At 35.0% G+C, this 22,658-nt stretch overlaps 1 protein-coding gene across 5 annotated transcripts in view; it reads left to right on the top strand.

Annotated features, from left to right (window-relative positions):
- Positions 1–4,622: 4,622 nt before the first annotated feature.
- LOC138304640 (NXPE family member 4-like) overlaps positions 4,623–22,658 on the top strand; it is a 31,767-nt gene continuing 13,731 nt past the window's right edge. For 2 of the 5 annotated variants that reach the window (XR_011205613.1, XR_011205614.1), the window contains exons 1-3: positions 8,993–9,401; positions 19,866–20,586; positions 21,194–21,243. Coding sequence is in view for 3 of the 5 variants with exons in the window: in XM_069244814.1 (XP_069100915.1) it covers positions 20,444–20,586; positions 21,194–21,243 (193 nt within the window). In the remaining 2 variants the exon portion in view is untranslated. Of the gene's footprint in view, positions 4,765–5,183; positions 5,253–8,992; positions 9,402–10,158; positions 10,233–19,865; positions 20,587–21,193; positions 21,244–22,658 lie in introns of those variants that run through there. The other 3 variants (XM_069244814.1, XM_069244815.1, XM_069244813.1) reach the window with 3 other exon arrangements.

The raw sequence follows: 22,658 nt of genomic DNA, 5'->3' as shown, positions 1-22,658 counted from the left end.
ATTGTAAAGCCTGGTAGCAGGAACCAACAGGTGGTACACTTTAGCCGTTTAAAACCCTATTATGAAAGGAATGGGGGGACCCAGAGCCCCTATAGAGTTATCCTCACGCAGTTTTAGGGAGCGGTATTGGGATAGATGTCGGTGCTAGTAATGACGAGTGCATAGAACCCTTAGGGGACTGCAGTCTCCCTTAGGATGATGAGAGGGGGGGGTCTGAAGAACTGTCCCAGGGTACAAAGGATGAGTGGAATTCAGAAGCTGGTAACCCCTTGGAGCTAGAAATAGAGGGGTATTATGGGGACCTACCAACCCCATTACCAGGGCAGCGCCGTAGGCGACCTCCTGATTGGATGAGGTCAGGTGCTTATGATCTTACTTAGCATTGAAAAATACAACTTTCTGTAATTGGGATATTGGGAGAGTTATTATTGTTTAATAGTATTGATATTACAGATTCATGGGACTAACATTTGTGTTGTTCAACTTGTTTTTTCATTTCTGCTGTATACTGGTGCCCCTGACCGTGAGGGAGGAACCAAGGAAGAAGACCCAGGCCCCTGTGTCATTGCTGGTGCACAACGTCAAAGCGGTTTGGGGAAACACATGTGGCCCTGCCTTGACCCAGACGCCCTTATTGATATTCCAGAAGTACAAAGTGTGATATAAAGTGCCCGGATGAACTTTGATGTGACAAGTATCGGGACATTGGGGTGTTGCTTTTGGCCATTGTAACAATAACCCCGTTCTTGATTCCAGGGAATTTTACTGTTAAAGAAGGAGAACATTGTAGTTTGGGCCCGATCGGTCAGGGTAATTACCCAAACCGCGCAGCACAGGGGTCTGGAGGACACCGTGTCGACCCATGAATATCCCTTCCCCCAGGGAGCATCAGAACTTTAATGGATAATTTTTCATTATTTCAATTATGTAAGGTGGTGTCTAACTTTGCACAGTGGAAAGTGTAACGCGTGCAAATGTATATGTTAGGGGTAATTGATGTCCATTTCACAATAACAATTATTATTGTCTCACCATTGTAATACTCGACAACATTTTTCTAATATACATTTATTGTAAAAGTAAAGCAAGGGTGCCTGTTACAATTTTTTAGCACCCATTTCTGCGCTGAAATGCTCCAGTCTGCTCCGAGGTCACTTGGTCTTGTACATACGTCAGGTGGTAGTACAATATATATACGAGACGTCTGTAGTTGATTGCTAGGGCTGTAAAACAAGTATACAAAGAAAAAAATACAAAAGAAAAAGAATGAAAATCAACCATGCCCTAAGCTATATTATCACTACTAAACAGATGTGATCGATGTACTCGTGGAGAAAATAAGTGATATTACATGTGAGCCGAGTATTGAACTTTGCTAGCCACCATCTACTGCCTTTACCAAGGGCGCATAACTCATGTGACTCTCTGAGCTGTCTGGGGGTTTCATAGCTTGTCTCTGACAAAACTACATTTGATACAGCAGAGATTGGTTTATAGTGGATGTGGTGGTACAGAATAAAGATGTTGTAATGATTAGTTATCTGAAAAACATCGGAGAAATCAAAGATAAGGAAATATTGCTTGTGTAATTGATTGCAAATGGAAGTTCGTGAATTTGCACAGGATCTCTTGATGAAATATAATGCTTTTGTTGTTTTAACCTTTGATGCATTAGCATTGTGGTTAATTAGCATAAATATTAATATAACATCTTAGGGATAATTAATCAGTGATACATGTACATGCTCCATACTTGTGATGTGATACAATTGTGTACTGGCATTTGGATGATTGATTGTTATTTTTTTATTTCTAATTCCACATCAGTATATTTGTTATATAGGGAGTTTGGTTTTGGTGCTTTGTTAAGCTGGGCGCCACTTATAGCTATATGAGGATACACATGGATTGATACATCTTTATTCATCGAAGATTGGAAGATGGTTATGCTACGTTTGTTCTATACTACATGTTTGTACATGAGCAGAGGTCACCTGTAGCCTAGTAGTAGTCGCCATCTTTCGTAATACATTTTTTGTATATCTACAGTAGAGACTGTTCTTTATTCGAAAAAAAACTTTAACTTTTCAATATGAATCCAACTATTTAGGAGAGTATAAATACAATCACCTCGATAACAGACCCTAGAGTGATTAACGAAGTGGTCACCCAACTAATGAACAATGACCTTCTCAAGGACACCCTAATGGCGAAACTTGGTATCACTGATCTTATGAACCAAATCGCATCATTAGAAAGTAGACTCGACGATCGTGAGCAATATTCTAGACGTGATTGTCTCAAGTTTATAGGAATTCCCGAATGTAATGGAGAGAATACGGATTCACTTATCATCGGGGCATGTAATGAACAGTTAGGTGTCATGATGACTAAAAACTATATTAGCCGCTCCCACAGGGTTGGTCCAAAATCTGATAAATATCCAAGGGATATTATTGTTCGTTTTCTGTCATTAACGAAGCCTTTACAAAGCAAAGAGCTGAGGTATTTTCAAAGGCAAAATTCCTAAAACAGTCGGGTCACATATCTGGTTCTTGGACTAATGATGGGAGGATAGTTATAAGACACCCAAGTGGGGACAAAGCTCAGATAACCAGGTTCAGTGAACTCGCATCATATCCCGACCCCCCTATCAAACCCCAGCGTCGTGATTTCAAAGTTCGTACATTGGAAGCCCACAAAGGTACCCCTGGACAACGCCGATCCAAGCCACGGCCTCCTGATAAGTCATCAGCAACACTCCTGACGTCCAACTCATTCAGTGTATTATCTGATGCATGAAGTCTACGATAAATCCTAACTCTTTCTGCTGATGACTACTCTAAAGTAACGTGACATATAATGTTCACTGTAGATTACTTAGTAGAACCTATATAGTAAAACATAAACACGACTATGCTTGTATTCTTTTGGTACCTAATCTACATTTAAATGTGCAGTGTATCACCCCTTGTACAAATTGTCTTCTTTATTGAGTATATATTGTTGATATAAATCACAAGTAAATTTGTTTACTACTGTATATCAAAACCAATATCTCCGTTAGCGTTTTTAATTAATATTGATTTAGAAATGTATTAGCTTGTATTAGAACTTGGATACATCTATGTATCTTTAATAATCTACATATATTGGACACAGGGACCAATTATTATTGTTTACTCGACAACATATAACTATTTATTATTAATATAAATCATCATTGAAATCGGTGATTTCTAATGTATAACCAAAAACCTTATTTTGTAATCACTGGGTAATATCCGTCCTGAGATCAGAAAATGGATTTGTACTCACCCTTCATCGTACGAGAAATTCAGATTCCAAATCTTAGTGTTTTACTAAAGGTCATAAATATACATGTAGATATAAGTTACGTCTAAAACGAGTTTCACAAAAAGTCGTAACTTTATAACGTTCAGTGCTATATATACACACATGTACTTTGAAGTACAGGTGAAATTAAAAGTAACCTACTTCACAATGATTTGAATACCATGCATGTTTTCGTCCTTAGAGAACCAAGACTTTTCTGATGAGCAATCGATATTTAAAGACTTAACTCGGTCACATATTTGAATTTAACGCAAAGAACGTGGGAGGTTTGTGTTGTTGTTGAAAACAACTGAACCTTTTTCATCAAATTACTAAATCCGCAAGTCATTACTTCAAACAATATACACTTTGATATACAAATAGTAGATTGAAAGTCCGTGGTACAGAACGCGAATTTCTCCTGGATGCATTTTACATGAATCAACTCAGGTTTGGTCAACGTCAAAATCATTTCGCCATAAAGAAATATTTGTTTGGTATGTAAATCCTGTCTTTTTATTTTCTCTGTTTCAGCTTTAAAATTTAAATACAATACCCGAGGGTAACACTTTTAGTACACATCGTAGTGATTAATTCTTTGCCATGCAACGCTCGAAAGTAAAATATATGTACTATACAATAACATATTTACATGTTTTTGACGTAACGGCGTGCTAATCACCTATATAGCTAAGCCTAGATATAATGGATGGCAATCACTAATAAAATGGGCAAAGCTATGTGATATTTTTCGTTTTTTAATACTATGTTAAAGGCCCACTATCTTTCCGAAATAAAAAATAAGATTTCTTTTAAAACAATACTAACATAAGAAAATATATATCGATGGCCTTAATTTGAGGTTACAACATCAAATAAAAGCAAGATTTCCTGCGTAATCTATGTTACTTAGCAGTGCAGATTCATTTCGCTGTTTTGCTGTCTGACGCAGTTATATTAAACTATAACGCGCAGTGATATTAGGACGGCGCGGGAAACATAATAAGACACGCCTTATGAAATATATCAAATTATATTAAAAACAATATTAATTTTAATCAAATTATTTTGAAGGTGATAATAAACATGGTATTAACGGTTAGCTAATAACTATTGCGACTCTACAGTACAAACTTATAACAATTTAGTTTTACATTCCCATTTTATTCCCAAATTAAATGCCGTTTCAGAAAGATAAAACGAGAACACATTCAGTTTGTGGTGTATAACTTTCCACATCAACGCGTCGAGTCAAGACAAGAGATCGGGTTTCGATGACCAATACAGTAAACACATGGTATGGTAAACCCCAATTCTGGACCGCGTGGCTTTAGATTGGATTCAGTATGGTGTATTAAGAAGGGCTGGCCCTTTTTAAATTTGGAGGGAAAATAGGAATGTTCAACTAAAAACAATACTACATATCAGGTACGTGTATCCAATGGTAAAATTGCTAAATAGCTGCAATTTAATCCTCTTTACAAAGATTACTTTTTATATTGTTCCACTTCCTCCTGGTAAAATATAGCAAAATCATCAAATCCACGAAATCATTTTATTTATTTCAAAGACTTTGGCTAGTTTTCAAAAACATCATTTACTAATCACCTTTTAATCTTGATCGTGTGTTGTTATATATTGAAATAAATTACTAAGCAGTCAATATTACACACCATAATCATCCCGTATAGTACTCCAGTAAAATAGTTATTAAATCAAAATGTATTTCTCAAATTTAATACACTGTAGAAAATAGTTTATTGTATGTATTATTCAACAAGACTTTCTCTAAAACCAATTGACGTAAGTGGTGTGTTGTATGACTCAATAGATTCTTTGTTTCGAAGGTAACCGAACAAGGATACCAGGTATCACAAATGTGGCAGTGATCATGAACAACTGATAAGAATAGATTGGTAAGTGTATCATTTAAAAGTATTATATTTAAAGCCACACTATACGAATCTATAAATAACAAGTCAAGTTAGATTCGACTCCGATATTGTTAGTATTTGTAGATGTAGTTGAAATTAAGTTATAAGAGATATATCTAATTTAAAAATGATTTCTTTATAACTTTGGTACAACAATTGTTGAAAATCGATACTTGTAAACATGCCTTCATGTTAAATTGGATACCATGGATGTTACGATTATTGCCAAACGGAAAGTTCATGACCCGTCTTCGGAAGAGAGTTCGGACAGACGTTACATATAGTTACGGTAGTCTTATGACGTTATCGGCAACGACGTTATAATGTCGGCTAACTTCGACTTGTTTGATCAATGGGACCCACCTAGCGATGTTCAATATTTGATTTTTATTAAAAGTTTCCGAATCATTATCGCTCATCCTGACTTCGATTTAGTCCTGTATTTGCATGATTTGCAACAGCATTTTTTTCAACATTCTTCGAAATCATGAAAAAATAAGACAGACACGGATATTGGGACTTAAAAAAACTCTTCCTAAAATAAAAAAAATTCCTAACAAAAATATCTTTAAACTTTATGTTATTGATCCAATTTTCTCAACAGAATTTAAATACTAGATTGTATTAATGTTGTGTTATTGTTAACAGGCCTACAATAATGATGTAATACAGATGTAATGATATCTCGATCACCTCATACATGTATATAACATCACAAATAAACAGACATGTAACGTTATAATTAGTGGCAGTTCACGTTAACGACTAGCGGGGGGAAAACGCTATAATCTGATATACACATAACATTAAATCAATGACTAAGGATAAGTTTATGATATCCATGGATACATTATAAAGGACCCCCAGACCGGCGAAACCTTCGAGTGGCCGTACATTAATTAAGCGGCAATAATAATACCTCTGAGATTAGGGGGTCATAAACCTAAACACTGTCATAGACAGACACAGCTCGTTCAGTCGGCGACTGGGCACCGCCTTCATGTCCCACAAGAAAGCATTGCCAAACACGTACACGTATAAATCTACATGCTTTCGTTGAAAGCTACGTTGTCGTGTTTGCCATAAGAAATACCTAATCTAGATGAGTTGTTTTTCTTCCAAATATCAAGATAGCTATTATTTTATTAAAATGTCACATGCAAAGACACAATTTAATATACAATAAAAAAAAATAAAAAAACTTGTAACAGCGGTTATCGATGATATGCCAACATATTAACAATCATAAATATTATAAGATTGATCAATTATCGCTGGTGTTATTTTCTTTATTTAGCCCATGTTTACATCAGCGACAGTATGAACAGGCCGGGGTATACATAATCTATACATTAAAATGCAATATCAAGTGATAGCAAAAACAAATTGAAGAAATAAAAACGTATTTATATGTTAAAAAACCTCATCTACAATGTACGTCCTTGCTTTCATCAATAGTTGAAATACCTTTTAAATTTTTAATTTTCAAAGATAGATGGATTTCATATCGTTAGTTTTTGATGATATTCTAATAAATCGACTTTAATATTTAAAGTCAGATGAGCAGCGAACCTTTACATAAAGAAATGAAAACTTTTGTAAAATGCCAGCATATTATCATCTCAAAAATTGTATAAAAAATGAAAGAATAGAAAAAGAGAAAAACAGAAATAGAATTATTATGTAAAAGCCACATGAAGATATTCCAGACTGTACAGGTAAATATAGAGAATGAATTGACGACGATGTCCAGTATTTATAAACTGCCCCCAATATGACACATGCGCCATCTTGTAAAATTTAACAAATGTCCGTGACCTGTACAATATCTGAGGCCACCTTTAATGAAAATACGTCGAACTCTTCATTGTTAGCAAAACCAAAGACCTATTGTAACCAAGATTTAAAGAAAACAATCTCTAAATCAGATTGTAATTCTGTCTGGCAGAAAGAAAGATGACACTTTCTATCAGTTACTGGTATCTTTATTGGGAGCGTTTGTCATATTTGAAGAAGCTTTGGGTGCGTAGTGACAGTATCTAAGGGGCGGAGCTTATCGGCAGCTATCTGATTTACATTTATGTATTAAATCGTTATCAGGGACTGGTCCAGCGTGTAGTCCCCTAGACTGACCAACAGTTTCTTGATAGAATATTGAAAACAACACTGAAATTTGGCTTCTCTACTACATGTCTGATTCTAGAGACTGGTCAAATCCGGATTGAGTTTGTAATTTGATACACCAGGATCAGTAGGAGAATTAGTCTCGTCATTAGATCCCTCATTAACACTGGCTAGCCATATTGTTTTCTGATGGTATGGTGTAATAACCACTCACTAACGTTACTGACCACATTTTAGGAGTAAACTTATAGGTCACAACTAATCTATCTTATATCATAGTCGAGTCAAGTTAGTGAACATTAGCCTAACTTATAAATAATTGCGATAAAAGATGTGTTTTATGTGGTTATGGTTGAGGGGGGTGTCTGATTATGTCAAAGTCCACTCCGGTGTGCCCCAGGGATCGGTCCTCGGACCTAGTTTATTTCTTTACTACATAAACGACATCCCTGTCGGCCTAAACTCCACCATCCGTCTGTTTTGCAGACGATACTATTGCCTACTTAGTTGTCAAGTCTGACAGTGATGCTGAAACTTTACAGCAAGACTTGGACAAACTCTCGCTTTGGGAAAAAACATGGAAGATGTCCTCCCACCCAAGCAAGTGTAACGTTTTGTCTGTACACAGAGCGAAAACTCCAATCAAACGTAATTACATTCTTCATGGACACACATTAGAACACGTAGATCAAGCCAGGTACCTGGGCATAACAATACGATCAAACCTTAAATTGGACTCACACATAAAAAAACATCACTACAAAAGCCAATTCCACACTGGGCTTCTTACGAAGAAACATCAAAATAGGTTCAGCATCAGTTAAGTCCCAGGCATACAAATCACTAGTCCGTCCATCCCTAGAATGTGCCTGTACAGTATGGGACCCTTACACCAAGGAAAACACAGAAAAAAATGAAATAGTACAACGTAGGGCTGCACCAAGGACGTATATATCTCACTTATAAATCCTTGGCTGCACGTTATGTATTAAACAAGAACATCTACACACATAGAACATCTAGTGTAACTGATATACTGAAAGATCTTAAATGGCGTCCTCTTGCTGAAAGACGCAGAGAGTCCAGGCTCATCATGATGTACAAAATAGTTAAAAAAAAAACCTCATTCCAGCAAACAGGCAATCCAGGCAAGCTCACCAACAATTATTCCAACTTGCACACCGTAAAACCCAGGTCAGAAAACAATCATTCTTCCCTAGGACAATATCTGAATGGAATAAGATCCCAGCACATATCATATCGTCCTGCTCTACTCCTGAACAATTCAAGTCTGCTCTCCTGTCAGTATATACCCAATATTAAAATAAACATATCATTATCTACTGACTGTACCGGAATCAACTCAAATCCCATATCTACATTGTATCTCTCTCATGACATTATCTTCAATTTGTTGAAGTTGGTCATTACCAATTAGAAGAAGTATGTAACTTTTATATATAACCTAATAGTTACCTTTTCTATGTTTGGTTGTTATTTAATTATATCCACCCAAGGAAAGAATTTATATATGCTTTGCCTATTATTCGATTCTTTTGAAATACCGTTGTACACACTGTATGTGTGTTCAATGAACCATCACGTATGTGGTGTATAGAATCTCAATCAATGACCACGCCGTTTTCCACTAGCATGCGTGATATGTAGTATGGTGTTAAGACCACTCAACCTATACTATACGCCATAAGACTTATGTGTTTATCTGAGACAAGAAAAGCTGGATATATCTGAAATTGGTCCGGCTGTATTTATCGGAGACAAAAAGGGCTATCTTTATCTGAGACAGGTCGGACTGTATTTATGTGAGACAAGGGAGCCGTATTTATTTGTGATAGGTCGGACTGTATTCATCTGAGACAAAGGAGGAGACAGGTCTGACTGTATTACAGTTGTTTACATTAAGATGAGTAGACGGTGTTTCCTAATGGGATTTACTGTTTGTACATTGTATGTACTGTTTATTTGTATATCACTTGCACCTGACAGGTACGTATCAAATTTGATATTAAAACGACGTAAATTATAATGTTAATACTGAAATACGATTTTTTGTCCCCTTTCGTGAATATTTCTCTGAATGCAAAACGCTATAAATGTACTTAAAACATTGTATCGTGGGTAAACTCTCTGTATTACATTGTACCGTGGGTAAACACTGTGTATTACATTGTATCGTGGGTAAACACTGTATTACATTGTATCGTAGGTAAACACTATGGATTTCATAGTATGTCATCAGTGTATACTCACGAATGGGCGGAGCTTAAGAGGGAGGAAGCCTTTGCTGAATTGTCCTTTGTATCAGTGTTTTATACAGTTTTAGAAGTTTTTTCCGTCCATCAATGTTCCATTGGATTCGAGTTTTCAGAGCAACAGTTAATCAAGATTCTATATTTACATTTTTTATCATTAGAATTAATCGAAATTCCGATTCGCATTAACTCGTTGCATACATACTAAAGTTGTATGGTATGTGACTTGTTGTATTTTGCTCATAGAAAAAGTATTTAGTGTGTTCTACATAATTTACTCTGCCTCATTAAGTTAATTGTTAATTGAATTGTTGGGGTGTTATTTATAAGTAGCTTTTTGTGCCTAAACGAAAGTCTACTTAATGTTTAATTGCATCTAGCACGTGCATGCTACAATAAAATAGAAATATAAACTACTTGTAAACCACCTTAATCTGATTGTGTACAGCCAGTATAGCAATGGTTCATTTACAATAGAAATGGATTGTTAGTTCACAGACACAGATTGTATTAGCAATGTTGGGGGATTCCGTTATTACGCTCTGTTGGTGCCAAAGTCCCACACGTGAGTAAACATCTCTTTGTATAACCTTTGAGCCATGGTTCGCTTGTCAACTGATAGTAGGGGATTTAAACATTAATAGTAATGATACAATGAAAGCTCTGTCCTTCAATTTGAACCATTCTATTAGACATTTTTCATTCGGGGTCTTCCCCGAACACCAACTCTGGGTAGGGTGGGGTGTTTTCTTGGGATTAAGGTGTGTTGATAGGGAGTTATAGTCTATCTCAGAATTGTTCTCAGTGCAAGATCACAGGTAAATCTCAGGTAACCCAACTGGTGTGTTCTCCATTTGCCCACTTTTTAGAGAACAAAGAAAAGTGTTGGTACAGGAGAACAATGGAAAACCAATTATAGTCAGTTCCATATTAATTTTTACCTGTGCTTACCTGTGTTCGTTTACCTGAGTTACCTATAGTTTTTCAAAAGCGGGGAAATAGAGAGATACCAATATACATGCATGTATACAGTACAGTACTATATAATACTTTGTGTATTTTTACAGACAAATATAAATAATATTTTAGAAAAAAGTTTTTTTTAACAAACTTTTACAATTTCAAAAATAATTAAAAACAAATATGTGATATTTAGTAATACACATATTCCACTATCATTATTATAAAGACTTTGTCAAGACAATAATGCTTGTAATATATATACCATGTTGGCATGTGCACTTATGTAGCTACAGATCGATATAGAGAATGTATCACAGGATACTGATTAACTCTATAGGATGATACATGTAACAATATACATGTAGATACAATGTATATTGAACTTGTATCTAATTAATTATACCATATACAGTTGTATACCATATATATCAAACTGTACTGATGTCCCGAAATTCCAATTCTACAGTGACAGTCTATATATATATTTGTATATATATTTGGTATGTTAGACAATGAGAAAATCAAGATATTTTTCATCAAGAGTGATATTTTTTGTAAAATTCCAGATGGTCGCTAAAATATCACACCTGATATAATTACTAAATATAATAAATTAAATATACGTTTTAGTCAATATGTAATATTTGGATTCATTGAGATATCTTTTATTTTAAATGTTACACTGTAATAGCGAAAGTGTAACCCGAAAAACTTGCATTTGCATTTGAATTTGCATGATTTGACAAGCAATTTGGTCGTGTATATATACATGTGTATTGTGTAATGCGCATCCCTCTTATCACACCATAAAAACCTAAGTATTTCTACAGAATATAGACTTCTGCAGATTGAAAATTGTTTGAGGGAATGTGAATGTTATTGAGATAATTGTTTAGCTAGTGATAGTTCGAACACCGATTTTTTTTTGTAATAGATCATATTTCGGATAGTTCGAACATGTCAAATTATGAACGTAAAAGTACGATTTTTGTCGGCAAATTGGCTCAACCGCATTCCTAAAAATGACGATATATTGCAGTATAAATATTTCAGTAGAATTGTCACAAAGGTGATTTCTAATTAAAAGAGGCGTAAACATAAACTGTATGAATACATAATTATTACCATATTTTTTTGTAAATATGTTGAATGTGGATTTTTCTGATAGATGCCACTAATTTTACACGTGTATGTACGTACCTCAATAAATGTAGCTGATATCCAAGAAGGTCTATTTGTTATTGAACTACAACTAGCAAGTATAGTTATCATTAATGTGTTTATATGTACATGTATTTCAATGTAATTGTATGTACACATATATATATATATGTTTGTCAAAAAGAGAGAAAGGAATTTTGAAGTTAGGACCAAATATTATTTTATTCGTTTGATGTGTTAATTATTAATTTATATATTATTATTATTATTACAAGCTAACCGATATTTACATAATATATAATTCATTTTCGCAATTTTCAGCCATGTGGACATGACGTATATAGCAATTATTTTACATGATGAATAATTTGCGTGCCCCTGTGCTTGGGCTGAGGTGACAAATATTACATTTCACGGTCCCGGAATAGCAGTTGGGATGGGTTGTTTTTATCTTGTACACACGTTCCTTCCACATATTCATAATTCTAAATATAATTGTCGAAGACAGATATATCTGGATCAAATTATCGATGAAAAGTTACATAAAACATATGTATAAGACCACGATTGAGTGCATTGTGGGTAGCGATAGGCCTAGGACGTCTCCTTGCAGTCGGTACATGGAATTTTCAAATGATTTATTTTAATGTCCAGGAGACAGGAGTCATCTCGTCTTTCCGTGTCGACACCAAAATAAAACTAACAGGCCTATTCAAGGATACGTCCTTGGTCTACTGTAAGATACTGACCGTGTATATATTCGATGTAAATCCTCAGATATATAATTATTTATTTTGTAGTAATAGCTACATGTACATGTAGCACTCGCCAGATTTTGTGAATAGTTTGAATAGGCACGTTTGCATGATATATTAAAAAAAAATTGCTGCCGGTGGTGAGAATCGAAAGATCAGAAGATCTGCACGTTTACACTAAGCCAGATTTCTACTTTTTTATATACAGTGATTTTATTTATAAGAAGCGGATAACATTGTTATTTTAATCACCTATCTTTAATAGCAAATAATTGATGATGTATGATTTAGTAATTGCTAATACTAGGAAAAAAAATGTAAATGTAATGTGCATGTAGCTGTTGTTTCTACATGAAGAAAAATGAAAAAAAAAAATGATAATAACACATTGATCACAAATCACAAAGTTTTTTGTTGGTCTTTAATATACCCGGTATACGAAAATTTTTTGTTTTTTTGTTGAAATGCTCGAACGTCGGTGAAGAACCCTCTGAGAGGAATGAGTTAGATTTCGCCGAGACGAAGCACAGGCTCGTGTTACGTTGCTACGGAGAAAACGACAGTTTTTATTTTATACCATGGAATTGTACAATACTACAATACTATCTTTTATAGATTATATCTTTCGATCAGGCCTACTACGTATGCATCGTAAATTTCTACTAAGTTGCATGAAAAATCACGATAGCTGCAGGTACCGGTAGGCCTATACAATGCACAGTCGATGTCGGGAACAGATCCGATTTGATGCATTCAACTCAAATATAAAAAAATGAATGCTATTGCCGAAACTTTTTGGACTAAAGATAGTTGATGTGAATGTTGAAGTCTTCAAAGATCGCTTCTTTTTTAATGAATAAGAAAAAAAACCACCCAAAAATCACGGTAGCTGCTTGCAACCCAGTACCGCGGTTTCATCGGTTTTCGACGGCGAAAGACCAAAATGGATTTTTTACACACAATGTTAAACATATTCAATTCAAATCATTAATTATATGTTTCAGAAACATGTTAAGTACGTAGCCTAGGCCTATTGTTTCTTTTTGGTCAAAGTGACGTTTAAATAATGAAATGTTTCAAGATAAAGTAACACTATTATTTTAAACTATGTTATGATGTATATGTGTGCAAACTGCCACCATAATACCACAAATGAATGCTTATTCCTTCAAAACGTCAGCTTGCAAGGTCGAATCACCCGGATGGACTAAAAAGTGACGGCATTGGAATGTTCGGGATCAAATCGTCAAATTTAGAAATGGTAATCAGAATAAAGAAATTATACATTTATTTACTCACATCGCAATATTTTCCTATCGAAATTGTTACAGGAAATTCTTATTACCTGGTATCGAGTTATATGCCTGATTAATCTCGATATTAGTGCTGAAAATATCTGGTTTATTGATATTGTTCCGCTACTTTTGTGGAGTTTGAATTCGCAAATTCGAAGGGCGTCAGAACGCTTGTTTTCAACCGGAATCAACACCGTAGTGATAAAGACCTTCCAAGAGAATTTTTGCATCGGGGGAACAGGGCCATAAAAAGTTGATTTTCTCAAAAAGTCAGAAAAATAAAATACATTAATTTTGCTGGAACACTAAAAAAATCATTCTGATTTTGGAACAGTTGGAATTATGAAGATACCTCTAACAGTATTTTTATTATTATTAGTATTGTGTTCCAGCTAGGTCGGGTTAGCAGGGCGCGGCGCCCTGCCCTTAATTCCCAGCGCCCTGCCCTTTTTCCTAACGCCCTGCCCCTTTTCCCATCGCCCCGTCCCTTTTCCCATCGCCCTGTCCCTTTTTCGATTTCCCCATACTGTCCCGGTATCGTCGGCTCAAATTCGGGACTTAGCAAGTCTAGCTAACACAACTTCCTGCTTCCTGTTTGCTCGCGCACATCATTGATGTCTTCAACTTCCGACTCACAATAAACAAATTTACAATGTTTTTATCTCGCCAAGAACTCGACAAATCGGCAAAGAAATGTCACGATCTTTTGGGGATGTTCAGGTATGTAGTTATATGCAATTTTCGTCATGTATTTTGATACATTTTTGCCTCATTTGCTTCAAAATCGGCGTAGCATTTTCGCGTGTCGGCTTTTCTTTGATGTGCAAAAAGTAAATAAATTCACAAAATAAGAAGCTTTATCGACCAAGAAGCGAGATTTTAAAGTGACAATTATTATTCTATGCCACCGATAACACTTTGGAATTGATATTTTGCGTAATTTATTTTGTAATTATACATTTTCTGGTAGTGCGAGCTGTGAGGCATGGCTTCGTTAAATCCAGGCACAAATCATCAAAATACACGGAGTTATTTCAGTCATCGAATTCCTCATTTAATCCTATACATTTATTCAAACTTAATTTTGAACAAAAAGTATTACTATAAGCCGTATTTTTCGTTCACTGCGTATAAAATACTTATTTATTTCATGACCAGTAGGCCTATCTTAAACGTTAATTCGCGTCAGAGACATGCAATTTCAAATAATTAACATTGAGAATAAAACTTGAATAATGGTCCAATTGTTTAATATTTTTGTTTTCTTTTTAATTTGTAGAGTTTTGTCTACTCCATAGATGACAAATCTGATGCTGAGGACTAGTACTCCTGATGTCCAGCGCTAGCTTCACTTATGATTTATGAACACCTCACAACCAGCCTTATTTTATTGTTCGTCAGTGATTTAGTATATGTGTGACACATTTCCTTACACATACTTTTATCAAAGAACTCTTTTGAAGTCAATTACAATTGTTGTCAACTACTTAATTTGGACATGCAACTTTGTTACAATATATATATATATATAATTTTTAATTTTAATTCATTAACTTCTTGATATCATGGATGAAAGTGTGTTTGTTTAATATTGATAACTTGTAATGTCTGAGAGATGTGTAGGTATGTCTACTGAGTGCATGGTGAGATTACAGGGAGCTGTATATGCGGATACATTGTTTTCAAAATTTACTTGTTGTTAAATAAATTTAATTTAATTGAAAGAATTTTGTTTCTTCTCTTTTCATTCTGTAAATCCATTCAAGCTCATGGATAGAACTAAATTCTGAAACAAAATGGTAAACACATGATCACTTAAAGACAAATTGTGGCATTTTATAATACTTATTTGGTTAATGTTACTTGATGCGAGACTGAATGGACTTTGTAAATGTATGGAAGATGTTTCTTGAAGTAAGACTTAAGGAATCAGCAGAGAGTACAGAGACAAATACAGAACTGAAATAAAGCAGATATTGTGGCATCCTGTACATGTTAATCCAAATAAAAATTAAACGAATCATTATCAAAACAGTCAACATTTTCTTTCTATGTCTCAGACATTTTGGAGAATTCACAAAACACTCCCAAAGTCTTCTTGATGCCATAATATAGGTAATGATATTATAATCATTGATGATTATGATGCAATGATATACATATTGTACAGTTGTTTCTGATATTAGCTGTACTATGTCGTATATAAAATGCCCTAAAAATTTTATGTCGCGAAAAAAAATGCCCTTTTTTCGCCCAGCGCCCTGCCCTTTTCAAATCCTAGCTGGAACACTGATATGTATTATGTAAGTTAATTACATATAGTTTATTAGTATACAAAAACAAGAACATAACTGACTTCACAAAAAGGGTATCAAATTAAAAGATTTTTCCATGTGATATTATTTCCATACATGTTATACTTAAATGATACCCATATGGAATAAGTACAGTTCGTATCAGAGGTAAATCCAGAGTAACTTCCCTGAAATAGACTATAATCCTTGTCACAACATTCTGCTAATTATCAGATTATAAAAAGTGGGCAAATGGAGATACAGCCCATCAACTCACCTGGAAGGTGATCAGCAAATTAGTAACCGTTAATTATTGTCAAGATGCTGCAGAATGGTAGTATATAAAACAGAGGCATACTTCAGAAAAAAAATATACTTGCCATGATATTTGATTTGAACGTTAAATCATCAACTTGACTTGTATTTGTAAGCTTTATTGTCTGAGTCTTAAGCTATTCATTTTTGTGCTATTTCTCAGCGTTATAAGTGTAAATATTTAATAGAAATACTACTCTAGATCATTTACTTCTGGTAGATCGTTTATATAGATTAAAAATAACATATGTCCGAGTACCCTCCCCTGAGAGATTCCGCTAGTAACAATTGTCCAGTTGAGTGTTCACCGTCAAGTACAACCCTTTGTTTTCTGTCATATACAAAGTCTTTTTCCGTAATTGAAGATTACCAGTGATTCCATATATAGCTTTCCAATTTCTTAAGTAGCCTTTTGTGAGGGACGGAGTCGAAAGCTTTTTGAAAGTCTAAATTCAAGACAACAGTCCAGTTGTCTATGACATCTATAAGTTGTGTGACACATGAGTGCATTTCCTAAATCCATGTTGGTGTTTGATAAAAAGACGATTTGCTTCCATATGATTGACGAGTTGATTCCTTATGATTTTCTTCATGACTTTACAGGTTACTGATGTCAGGCTATTAGGGTGATAGTTTTGGTTTTTTGTTGTTGTCCTTTTTATGGATGGCTGTAACATTGGCTTTATTCTATTTTTCTGATAGTTGATGTAGCTCAATTGATTTTTGGAATAGATGTGTTCCGGGCCTTCTGTACTAGATGTTTTTAGCTGTAGCAGCAGGTGTTTTTTTTTATTTCGGTCTCCTCTATAATTATAGTCGTCAAATTTTCTGGTACATGTATATGCCTTGCTGCAATTTCAGGAATGTGGTTGCATGGTGTCCTCTATTGTAAAACCACTTGTGAGAAATTCATTTAGTTGATCAGCTTTATTATTATTGTCTGTTATTATGTTACCTTGATCATCAAGTTTTCTATTGTGTCTTCGGTTTTGGTCTTTGTTGTACATATCACCAAAATGATCTAGGATCTGTTTTGATGTTTTCTGCTAGTTACTTTTCATATTCGACCTTAGATTTTCTAACCGCTGTATTTGATATTTTCTTTGCTTCGTGGTATTGTCTTCTGTTCCGATCTTCTGTCTGTTGTGGATATATTTTTTCCAGCGTTCCTTTTCCTGTTTGATTGCAATACGGACACTTTTGGTCATCCATGAAGTTCGAAATTTTTGATGAGATATTTACACACCGGTACGTTTTCTTTTATATCTTTATTGATTATGTCGGTAAATTTTCCCCAAACTTCATCCACAGAGTTACTACTATTAGTGTCCCTTATTATTTGTTCTATGTTTGATCTGATATGATGGTAGTGTCCTTTGTTGTAGTTGTATCTTGCGGCTTTCACTATTGATTCTCCATACAGTTTCAGGTCGAAGGATATGTTGGCATGGCCGCTGTTGCGAAGAGGTGCTTTGATTTCCAGGTTATTGACCATGTTGATTCCGTTGATAAAGAGTAAATCTAGTATCGCTGGTTCTTCATTTTCACGTATTCTCGTTGGCTTTAAGATGTGCTGATTAAGAAAGTTATCTTTTACAATATCAAGGAATTTGAATGATGGATGGTTTTCGTTGCTATTTGTAGCTTCCTTAGAAAAGATGATGTTTTTGATATTGGATCTCCAACACTCAAAATATGTGTATAATTGTGATTTCTGAAGTGTTCTACAGTGAACATCTTCTCTATATCTGAGATTGAGTTGGCACATTGGGACTTCTGTAGATATATTGCAAAATTAGCCAGTCTGTCTTGTAGAGTTGAATTTCCACAGCTGTATACTCAAACCTATAGGCGGGGATGTTATATTCTAGTAGTTGTAGGTTACAATAAATTCTGTATTTTGGTAGCATTTCAGATATGGCAATGATGTTGTAGTTTCATATTTCTGTAAGTGTTTTCAGTTCTCCTTTCTCGTTAAGTAGGCTGTCTACTTTTAAAGTTTTTTTCAAAAAAAGTCTCTTGTTTAAAAGACACCGTATTTAAAATTTGTTTAAAATTGATAAAATCTTCCTCAATATACCGGGTTTGTCAGGTTTATGGAATCTTCTTCAGAGTAAGTAGCGCTTACTTGTAGTAACCCAGATTTGGGAACAGGCCACCCCCTATTCCCGTTTTGCGTCTTTCTTTCCTGTCTATCTATAATAGTAACATTGTTAAAATCATCACTATAGATTCTTGTTGGTTCATCGCTGTTACTGTACTCTGACGTCCGGATGGGATTGATATCGGCGCTTGCAGATATGGTTGTTGATGGTTGTGAAGCAGCTGTGGTTGGTTTGTTTTCCTTAATTTGATAGCTTTCCGTTGTTAAGGTGTTAAATTCTTCACCAAGATAGGGGTTTTCACATGCCTAGGGGCTTGTTTTGGATTGTTTCGTGCATTGCCCAGAATGTTTTTCTTTGTTGTTTGCTATCCATAACGATTTTAGAGGCCTTGGCTTTTTTTTTTACTTTCGATCTTCTAGCCGTATTGCATTTTTAACAGGCAAACCGTTGACTCAAATAGCAGCACAGAGCACTTTAAACAATACGACATCATCTCCCACTTTTCTTCACTGGTGATACGTGTGGATTCACTCATGTTGAATACGATGATGTTTGACGCCCTACTCTTTTGGTCTTCTGTTTCTCTAACTTCTGCTCTTACCGTTTCAGCCATGTTTTTTGTTTACTGACAGATATTCCTTTTTACAGGTATTTATATTTTTCGGTGAACGAGTTGATGATTTGTAAATAACTTTTATTTTTCTTCCTTCGGTGATTTTTAAACTCAGGATTTCTTGAAAAACGGAATGGAATTTGATAACAAGAAAAAGTCACACCAAGCGGAACTGGAAGTAGCAATAAAGTCATGTAGCATTCCGAAAACCACAGTTATGTCAAATCAGACCAATTATGTTTTAGAAGCATACGTTGCCACTGATATCAGAAATAAATAGATGGGTATTAAAAATGCTTAAAATAAATGGTAATAAGAAATTGTCAAGTAACTGCTTTGAAGAGATATAGAAGCGTCTTTGAAAGGTACTTCATTAAAACAGGTATATACTTTTGTAGCCATCAGCCATACATGCGAGGATATCTCGACTGAATATAATCGCAGAATATGTAACAAAAGAAACAAACTAAAATCGACAAAAATAGCTATTACATTTATTTGACGCATTTTACTTTCCTACCAACTAGGGAATAGGTAAGAAATATCAGTGTCAACGAAAATATAAATAATTGAACTCTGTTAAACACATCAAAGCTATGCGGTTGAACTTTTCTCTTCATCGTTTCCTACATTTGCAGGTTAGGATTTTTTATTACTGCAATATGATTAATCATTGTTATTGCTTTGTGTCTTTCAGCCGTTTCAAGTTCTTGGAGGTTAATGTTACCAAAGGTATGAGAAGAACATCCGATGAAGTAAACGTTCGATTGGATAGAGAGGAAGGCACCTTTGTTTTTAAATCAGTCCCGTTTTCATATGAGAGGTATTTCACTATCAAGGATGTTAATGATACTAAAACCATAGCTACTGCTGCTTATTCAAAAATATCTGTGGCCCTGAATCGATCAAGTTACCCACTAGGAAAGTTTATTCGTGTAAGAATCGAACTGTATGACGGGCACGGTAAGCACCTTTCTATAGGAGGGGATATTCTCAGGATCTGGATGACAGGTGTATCCCAGAATGCAAACGTGAATGGTTACGTCACAGATCACGGTAACGGGTCATACACAGGTCACGTGATGGCATTATGGACTGGTAAAAGTATTATCAAAACAACGATTGCAAATACTAAACAACAAATTGCAATTGTGCAGGGTTACATTGAGAAAAATGGACAGGTGTACGCCATGCTTGGAGGATTCGGAAAACAAGATAAGAAAGTAGAGAAGAACGACATGCAGTGTAAAGCCGGATGTGTATGGATTGACAGATATGTGTAACTTAACTAAGGCAAACTATGACAATGAGTTGTACTGTGGGAGACCCACCAACCCTAATCTCACCTGTACAGACTGGATAACAATGCACGATGTGGTAACGAAGTTGATCGATAAAAACCAAGTCAAATTTGTCAGGTAAATAAACCATATATATAATATATGTTACAAATTACAGAAAGCAATTTATTTTTTGATATGTATTGAAGAACGCCAAGTCACGTGTTTCAAATCCAATGTAGAAATAATCATCGTTTTTGTAAAACAATAATTTCTGGACGGTGGCTAATTTTATTCGAAAACTCAGAAAATTAATGGCTGCATTTACACAAGCAATATATCGGGTAACCTGATAAAATCTTGACATAAAATTGACCTGATATTTATGAAAACTTAAGACAACTCTTCATACGAATTCGGGTAAAAATCTTCATTTCAGTTATTTTCAGAACAATTTCATATGACATCTTAGTTCTTTTCAGGTAAATGTGACCTGGAAATTTGTAGTTACAGATTTCTTGTATCTGAATAACTTACAAAGATAAAATTTCTTTCATCTTCTAATCTGTACATAGTTTAAAGTTATTTTACAAATGCGTTTCTACGAAAGCATTCTACCAAGATATCGATACCTAACCGACGCTAAGAGCTATTCAAGTGCCTGGGCCTACGTTGCTTTAATTGATTCTGAATTTCTGAAAAGAAACACTGTGCTATATATGATTGAAAATCTGTCCTTATGCAGGTCATTCCTTCACAAGCGGCTTCGGAATATCGTCGTAAACATCAGTGGAGGTTAGTATTTACAGATAACCTTTCTATATACGTTCCAAGGGAAAATGGTCTCTATAACCAGGTGTTTTTATGCACAAGTCAGATGGTGTTATAAATGACCATTTGGAACCATAACAAAGTGGTCTTATTTACCAGGAGGTGGCCGTTACGAAATGTTTTACTGTACACTATAGACATGTATAATGTCATTCGTTTGTATGGAATGTAGTTCAAACAGGCCTGTATGTTAGTCCAACATTTATGTCATAGTTCAAACACGGAACATTGATTATTAATACTATGAAAACCCTTTAGTGTGATTGTCCATGGTCTGCCAAAACATTAGCGTCATTATTCAAAAGACCCATTGATTGTTTGACTAATTACCGTATAAACGACAAACACATCAATTGGTCGGATGCATGACCTTCATCATTATATTAATGCACGTCCTGTGATGGCGTTAGGTGAAATGAAAACAAAACAAAAACACACACAGCAGAAATATAAATGAATAAAAGTTTGTAGCGTTTCTCCAAAATGTGATAGCACTTAAGGCTATGACGAGACGCTATTGTATATCGTAAGTCCGTGATGGAAGGTGACTACGGCAGGGAAAACTAGAAAACATCACTTTAAAATTCACATAATTTATTCACATAAACATCCACGTAATATAGTTCACAATAAATCCACTAGGAACACATACACTGGTACACTGTTTCACTTAAGTTCACTGCTAGGTGATATCCATAATTGCGAAGTATTCAGTACATCCCAAATGCAAGTATCATTCCCATAGTCACAAACACACTAAGAATGATAGAGTAATCCGTATATATCACATCACTGATACATGTAGGAAATATCCGTACAGTACATCCCAAGTATAAATCCAATAGTCACAAACACACTAAGTGTAGTAAAGTAATCCGAATTAAAATAACTGATCCTGAGATGCGTGGAGTAAGTCCCAAAATTTCATGTAATCTCCCTTTTCTTCACGTGCACCCCCTTTTATACCACTTTCATACTATGATCTAATTGGCTAAAACCTCGCTCCTTCCATATTCATTCTCACGTTCATTGGCTGAATCTTAATATGATTACGTATTTCTACCTACTTCCATCCCCCCTCCCAACCTAACTCTAATTGGCTGGCCGGAGTGACCACTACCTAAATTTAGCTCTCTGTTACTATTAATACGAACACCTTACGCAACCTGTCCATCAAACTGGACCCTAATACACAGCCCTAGTCGTAAACAACTCCTTATATGGAAAACGGAATGCGGTGCCCTAGCTCCCTACGTATACGTAACGACCCCAGATGGGCACGTGCGCGTGGCCACCTGGCCCCTAACTGTCCTATGTATGTATATATACACTATACAGACTGCATATATATAAACTAAAACTATGAACTAAATAGTATA

The sequence above is a fragment of the Argopecten irradians genome, chromosome 12 (assembly GCF_041381155.1).
Source record: "Argopecten irradians isolate NY chromosome 12, Ai_NY, whole genome shotgun sequence".
Classification (NCBI taxonomy): domain Eukaryota; kingdom Metazoa; phylum Mollusca; class Bivalvia; order Pectinida; family Pectinidae; genus Argopecten; species Argopecten irradians.
Note: the sequence above shows the minus strand (reverse complement) of the source record. Positions and strands in the feature narration are given on the sequence as shown.